Genomic DNA, 7,405 nt, shown 5'->3' on the forward strand with positions numbered 1-7,405 from the left:
GCTGGAGCGCAGCGTGGCCGCACACGCGTCCCGCCTCTTCAGCCTGGAGCACCGCGCCGGGAACAGCGAGAAGAAGCACCTGGACTGCGAGAAGATGGTCGGGGAGTTCGGGAACCAGCTGGAGAGCAAGTGCGCGGCGCTGGGCACCCTCGTCCAGGAGTACGGGCGGCTCCAGCGGCGCCTGGAGAACATGGAGAACCTGCTGAAGAACAGGAATCTCTGGATCCTGCGGCTGCCCCCAGGGGTGGAGGTCCCCAAGGTAACGGATGGGTCTTTAAGGGGTCTGGGGGAAACATGGACAGCGCAGAGGCTCCACTGCTCCTCACCTCTTCCGGCAGCTTTCCGCCATGGAAATCATTTCACAAACTCTGCTAAGATTTCTTCTGTCGCCTGTCGTGCGAAGGCACGAAGCAGGAAGTGATTTCTCCTGTGTGTTGTTATATTCAGGTAAAAAAAAAAAGGAGGGGTTGACACGCTTTTACCAACAGGAGGTTTTTCCCCAGTCTGAGCTCCCCAATGGGATCAGGCTCCACACAGGGAGAATATTGTGGAATTCACAATTCATCTCCCAAAGTTTAGCAAAGATCCAGACTGTTACTCTCAGTGTCCAGAGGATGCCCCAAGGCAGGAATTTTCTTTCCCTGATGCCTGGTAGCAGGGATAAATAGGGAGGAGGATTCTCTGTGTTCCAGGAGCGGTGCTGAGTGTGTCACTTTTGGGATTGCAGGCCCCAGCTGTGGCGTTGGAAAACAATGCCACTGGCTTTTCCACTCAGGAGTGGGAGAACCTGGAAGAGTGGCAGAGGGAGCTGTATGGAAAGGTGCTGACAGGGAAGAGAGAAGCCCTGGTCCTGCTGGGTGAGTGTTGCTGTTGGGTCGGTTATCAGCACTTCCAGACTGGCTCTGGTTGGGGAATCTTTCCCATACTTGGGAAGCAGATTTGTGGGAACACGGTGAGGCCGAGGCCGGTGTTTGAGGACTCTGCGTGCTGCCCAACCATGTGTTGGAGCTGATGGAGCTGGTTTGGGGAGCACAGCTGGGTGTGTTCCTCCCTGTGGATGCAGCAGGGAAACATTCCTATCCCTGTTCCTTGTCAGACGATGTCATCTCCGAACCTGCCCTCCTGTCCCGGCTCCAAGGAGGAGAAGCACCCTGCAGTGAAGAGGAGCCAGCTCCTGGAGAGATCCCAGCAGAACCAGGTGCAAGCAAGGGATGAATTAAAGGTGTAATCCTGGGGGTGAGGGTTGAGTGGTGCTGTCACCAGACAGGTGATGGTGATGGTCCTGGTTTGCTCAGAGGGAACTTCTTGGATCTCAAAAGGAGCCAGGTTCAGGGGGAGTAACAGAGGGTGAGAAAAAATGTAACAGGTTTGATTTTTAGTATTACAAGTCAGGAAGAAATTCGTGGCTGTGAGGGTGGGGATGCCCTGGCACAGGTTGCCCTGTGGCTGCCCCTGGATCCCTGGCAGTGTCCAAGGCCAGGCTGGACATTGGGGCTTGGAGCAGCCTGGGATAGCAGAAGGTGTCCCTCACCATGGCAGAGGGTGAAGCTGGATTATCCTGAAGGTCCTTTCCAACCCTCCTGGCATTCTGTGATCTGATTCCATGATTTCTGTCATTGGCAGAGGCTCTGCTGTTTGAACTCGATGTGAGCAGCTGGGACAGCAGAGAAGCGCAGGAAAACCAGGAGGGAAGAGCAGGGCTGGCTGAACCTGGCCATGGTGAGTGTTGTGGAAGGGCCTGGGCTCGAGGGTGTGGAGGACCCTCTGGAACTGGGGGGTTCAGGGGGAACCACTTCCCTACAGGACAGAGCAGAGCTCCCAGACGCAGGAATGGGAGGTGCTGGAGAGGTTGTGTGTGGCAAGACAGTGGGTGGGTGGGCACCAACTTCCTGGGGCAGCAAGGGAGGAGTCCAGTGGTGCTGCAATAACCAGTAAAGGAGTTTCCTCTTTCCCAGTAAAGGAGTTTCCACTTTTCCTCAGCAGACTGCAGCATTCCAGAGCCGAGCTCTGCGGTCACCGTGAAGCAGGAAGAGGAGGAAGAGCCCTATGCAAAGGAGCAGGGAACTATGGAGGGCATGGAGTTTTCGGAGCTTGGTGTGGGTGAGTTCCAAGTGATTCCACAGCATCCTGTGCTGCTGGAGATGTGGGAATCCCTGACATTGCTGCTGTGGGACAGTGTGTGCTGAGATGTGGGGGCTGAGTGGAGGCAGGTGGGGCAGTGGGGAGAGAGCAGGAGCCATGCTGAGGTGGGAAGTGGGCAGGAAGCCTCGGGACAGTTTAATTGTTGGGAAGGTTAGAGCGCTGGGAAGATGAGGCGCTGTAGGTGAGGAGACTGGCATACTTGAAATGAATCCCTCGGAATACGAGGAATCATTAAGCTGAGAACAATTCTCAAGGCCTTCTCCATTGATGATGTTATGCCTGAGTATCTGGGGAGCTGGGTGAAGTTCTGGAACGTGGCAGTCGGGGACACTGTCCAGAGTGGGGAGGTGGAGAGCTTCGATATTGGGAAAGAAGGAATGTGGCCCGGGAAGGGGATGGCAGAGAGGGGGACACAGCACAGGGCTGTGCCTGGTGAGCACAGCAGGAGCTGAAGGAATCCAGGAAGGAGCCTCAGCCAAGCAGGGCAAACTCGGCTGTCACAGAATGTTGGAATGGTTTGGGTTGGAAGTGACCTTAAGGATCATCCCGTTCCACCCCCTGCCATGGGCAGGGACACCTCCCACTGTCCCAGGCTGCTCCAAGCCCCAATGTCCAGCCTGGCCTTGGGCACTGCCAGGGATCCAGGGGCAGCCCCAGCTGCTCTGGGCACCCTGTGCCAGGGCCTGCCCACCCTCGCAGGGAAGGATTTCTGTCGTGTGTGTGAGTCCAGAGGGCTCCACTCCTTTGTGGGTCCTGTCTTGTGTCCTCCACAAGGACCTCCTTCCCTTCCTGCTCAGTGTCCTGGCGAGCACTTTGGGTTTGTCCATTAAGTGGATAAACTTAAACCAGTGGGTTTCTATGGATTCTGGTTAAACTGCTCTTATAACTTTTTTAACTTATTCTTTGAGGCTTCAGGGCAGGGAACTTGTTTCTATCTATTTGAAAAATGCTGATTAAATTTGCAGCAGTAAAGACTTGATTTTTAATAAAAATGACATTATGCCTGTGAAACTCTAAATGCTTTTTTCAGTCTTTTTTATTTTTCAAACCATTTTACCTGCTGTAAATGGCAGTTTCTAGTATTGTACCTTATGGATGGAGAAACAGAAGTCAACCTAAAATAAAAAAAAAACCAGGAGGTTCAATTGTTTTTAATTTTTTTTCAGTACTGTGGTGGAACCTGAGCAGGAGAATGGTTCTCCATGTGTGTATCTGAAATCCACACAGGCCTGAAGTGTAAAAATGTCTAAAAATAGGGTGTAAATAAGCTCACAATACAATTCTTGCCCAGATCATGTCGATCCTTCTGCCAGCAAAACATTTTCAGTGTTGTGGTCGTGATGGGTTGAGTCCAGGAAGAGAAAAAATGTTTAGTTTCTGGTTTGTTTTCTGGGGGTTTTTATTTCTTGGTGCGTTTCACTTGTGTTTTGACAGCAGCTGTTTGTTCTGGAACATGAGTTCAGGGGGGTTGTTGCCCTCCAGAGTCCTCATCAGTGCTGTCACAAGAGTAGTAGAATATTGCAAGTTATAGAGAGATTTAGATCCAAATACAGAGGGTGAAGAGGAGGGAATTTGAAAATAAACAGAATGAACAAATCAAAACAGCTGAACAATAATGACCTTATTATTATTTAGGTCACACAGAAATGGGCTTCCCACAGAAAAGCTTATCCTTACTGGTTCAGCGTAAAATTTGGGTTTTCAGTCAAAATACTCACTTGTGAAGAGCATTTTTAGCCTGCTCTTATCCAAGAATCCATGGGTTCTGTGGACCATTGCATGATTTGAATGGAGTTATTCCCTCCTGAGGAAGTCCATGAAATCAACAGTTCATTTTGCATCAAAATTTCGTGGAGAGATCCTTTTGACTTGATGGTGTCGTGGCAGCATCTCACAGTGGAACTGTTGGGGTTCCTGCTGCATTTCATCTCCTCATGGATTTAATTGTTGGATACGGAAACCGACTTCCAGTCACAATCTGCTTGGTCAGATCAGGAATAAATGAGTTTAGAACTCTCCCTAACATTTTGGCCGATTCGCTGCTTTAGTACAGGAAGAAGGAAAACAAAACTCCGGGTTTTTTGGTCCAGTTAGAACTTGGTTCATTTTAGATTTGTTTTTTTTGGGTTTTTTTTATGTTCTAAGTGCCCTAAATTGCAGGATAATCTTGAGGCAAAGGCTTCCTGCTGGCAGAGGGCTGGGTTAGGTGGGATATTGGGAAGGAGTTCCTGGCTGAGAGGGTGGGGAGGCCCTGGCACAGGGTGCCCAGAGCAGCTATGGCTGCCCCTGGATCCCTGGCAGTGTCCAAAGAAAAGCTGGACAGGGCTTGGAGCAACCTGGGATAGTAGAAGGTGTCCCTGCCCATGGCAGGGGGTGGCAATGGATGGGCTTTAAGGTCCCTTCCCACCCAAATCTTTCTGGGATTCTATAAGAGCAGGATGTATTCTGGGATAAAAAGGCAAAGTTGTGGCCTGTAAAGCAGTGCAGGGACATTTGTGATTCCCTTGTGACCAGAATATCCTGAGTTCTATTTGGGATCATCTCAGCAGCGCTCCTGGATTATTCTACAGACAACCTGAGGTGCCCTTTCTTGCCTGTTTCTGTATTTTACATGCTCCGTGTTTCATCACTTTTTGAAGCTGCCTTTGATACCAGAGATGACACAGTATTTTACAGTCAGTCATGGTTTTTCTGTTCCAGACCAGCTCTCCTGAATTTCAGAGAAAAATACATGTATTTGTAACAAATCTCAGAGCTATTTTGGGATTTGTGTTGTTTGAATTGCAAAAATAGAACCCTGAATTCAAGACAAAATGTGAAGTGACACAGAAAGGTGCTGCTTTTCCAGGACTGAGAGGAAGAATAGAGGTTGTTCCTGTGCACAGGCAGGCTGATGCTCTGCAATCACAGAATCATGGAATTGCTGAAGTTGGAAGAGGCTTCTGAGTATCAAGTCCAACCATTTCCCAGCACTGCCAAGGCCACCACTGTCCCATGTCCTCAAGTGCCACATCCACATGGCTTTTAAATCCCTCCAGCAATGGGGACTCCACCAGTGCCCTGGGCAGCTGTGCCACAGCTGGAGAGCCCTTTCCAGGAAGGAATTTTCCCAATATCCAGTCTAAATGGATAGGGACCACAATCCCTCACAGCTCTGAAAGAATCCACAAGTGCCTTATGGCTCCGAGAGGATCCTTGATCTCTCATGGCTCTGAGGGTACTCCAGTCCCTCACAATTCTGAGAGGATCCCTGATCCTTCACTACTTTGAGGGGACCCTGTTCCCTCTTGGCTCTGAGAGGATCCCCAAGCCCCTCACAGCTCAGATGGGACCCTGATTCCTCACAGTTCTAAGTGAGCCTCTGACCCCTCACGGCTCTGAGAGGATCCCTGATCCCTCACGGCTCTGTGTGGAACCCATTCCCTCATGGCTCTGAGGGGGATCCTGTTCCATCACAGCTCTGGGTGGAACCCATTCCCTCACGGCTCTGAGAGGATCCTGTTCCCTCACGGCTCTGAGGGGGATCCTGTTCCCTCACGGCTCTGAGGGGGATCCTGTTCCCTCACGGCTCTGTGTGGAACCCATTCCCTCACTGCTCTGAGGGAATTGGCCCTCATGGCTCTGAGAGGATCCTGTTCCCTCACGGCTCTGAGGGGGATCCTGTTCCCTCACGGCTCTGGGTGGACCCCGATCCCTCACAGCTCTGAGGGGGATCCTGTTCCCTCACGGCTCTGAGGGGGATCCTGTTCCCTCACGGCTCTGAGAGGATCCTGTTCCCTCACAGCTCTGTGTGGAACCCATTCCCTCACTGCTCTGAGGGAATTGGCCCTCATGGCTCTGAGAGGATCCTGTTCCCTCATGGCTCTGAGAGGATCCTGTTTCCTCACAGCTCTGTTCTGTGTGGAACCCATTCCCTCACTGCTCTGAGGGAATTGGCCCTCACGGCTCTGAGAGGATCCTGTTCCCTCACAGCTCTGGGTGGAACCCATTCCCTCACAGCTCTGAGGGGGATCCTGTTCCCTCACAGCTCTGAGGGGGATCCTGTTCCCTCACAGCTCTGGGTGGAACCCATTCCCTCACTGCTCTGAGTGGGATCCTGTTCCCTCGTGGAGCGATGCAGGTCAAGGTGCGGGTGCACATGCAGCTGGGACGTGGTAAGGGCGGGCGGTGAGGGAGCCCCACGGTGCTCCCCCAGCTGCCCCTCACCCTCTGCTCCCCACAGGGCCGGACACTGCTGGACACAACGCCCAGGCCCCGGCAGAGGGTGGGAACCAGCCGAGTGCCCAGAGCTGTGAGGACCGCGACAGGAAAGGGAATCCTGCAGAGACCGGCACTGGTGAGTGGCATTGAGGCTTGGTTTTGGGGACACCTGGTTTTTGCCCCTGCCAGGTTTTGGGGACATCTGGGGTGTGGGTGGTGTTTTCGTCTGGAGCAAAGCAGGCTCCGAGGGGACCTTGTGGCTCTGCACAAGTCCCTGACAGGAGGGGGCAGCCGGGGGGGTCGGGCTCTGCTCGCAGGGAACAGGGACAGGAGGAGAGGGAACGGCCTCAGGCTGGGCCAGGGGAGGCTCAGGGGGGATATTGGGAACATTCCTTCCCCAGCAGGGCTGGCTGGCCCTGGCACAGCTGCCCAGGGCAGGGGTGGAGTCCCCATTGCTGGAGGGATTTAAAAGCCCTGTGGATGTGGCACTTGGGGACATGGGGCAGGGGTGGCCTTGGCAGGGCTGGGGATGGTTGGACTCAATGACCTTAAGGGGCTTTCCATGGCAATTCCACGATTCTGTGACCAGCCTCTCTCCAAGGCGCTTGCTGTGCTGAGTGTGGTCTTCCAAATGCAGCTGTCAGGCATTCCATCCCCACCAGCCTTTCCAGGATGCTCCATCACACTCTTCTTTTCCCTCTCCTGGGGAATCCATCAGTCCCCTTGGCCAGGTCTGCACTGTAAAGGTGCAGGGCACAGGCCCATCTGCTTTTCTTTATTTATTCCACAGACTTTTGTTTTCTTTTTTCAATAAGTTTCATGACTTACTCTCTAAGAACTCTCTTCTCACGAGTGTTTCACTGATTGGTGAGAAGTGTGTGACTGAGAGGGATTGAAAAGGAAACAACAGAACTGCAGCGGTGCCAAGAGAGAAACGAAACTCAAGGACAAGAATTCAAGTGGCTCTGGCCTCTCCTGGGGCCATGGAGAACGTGTTTTCACTTGCATGAAAATGTTGTGTGTTTCTCAGGCTCAAACATCTGCTAAGGGTTTTGTAACCAAC

The 7,405-nt window shown here is 52.4% G+C and overlaps 1 protein-coding gene across 1 annotated transcript in view; it reads left to right on the forward strand.

The window, feature by feature from the left end:
• Positions 1 to 7: 7 nt before the first annotated feature.
• Positions 8 to 7,405, forward strand: part of LOC103613075 (zinc finger protein 746) — a 20,910-nt gene continuing 13,512 nt past the window's right edge. The window contains exons 1-6 of the mRNA XM_017730526.1: positions 8 to 259; positions 728 to 857; positions 1,097 to 1,198; positions 1,624 to 1,719; positions 1,981 to 2,100; positions 6,365 to 6,478. Coding sequence (XP_017586015.1) covers positions 95 to 259; positions 728 to 857; positions 1,097 to 1,198; positions 1,624 to 1,719; positions 1,981 to 2,100; positions 6,365 to 6,478 — 727 coding nt within the window. The 5' untranslated portion in view covers positions 8 to 94. The remainder of the gene's footprint in view (positions 260 to 727; positions 858 to 1,096; positions 1,199 to 1,623; positions 1,720 to 1,980; positions 2,101 to 6,364; positions 6,479 to 7,405) is intronic.

The sequence above is a fragment of the Corvus brachyrhynchos genome, unplaced genomic scaffold (genome assembly GCF_000691975.1).
Source record: "Corvus brachyrhynchos isolate BGI_N302 unplaced genomic scaffold, ASM69197v1 scaffold843, whole genome shotgun sequence".
NCBI lineage: Eukaryota > Metazoa > Chordata > Aves > Passeriformes > Corvidae > Corvus > Corvus brachyrhynchos.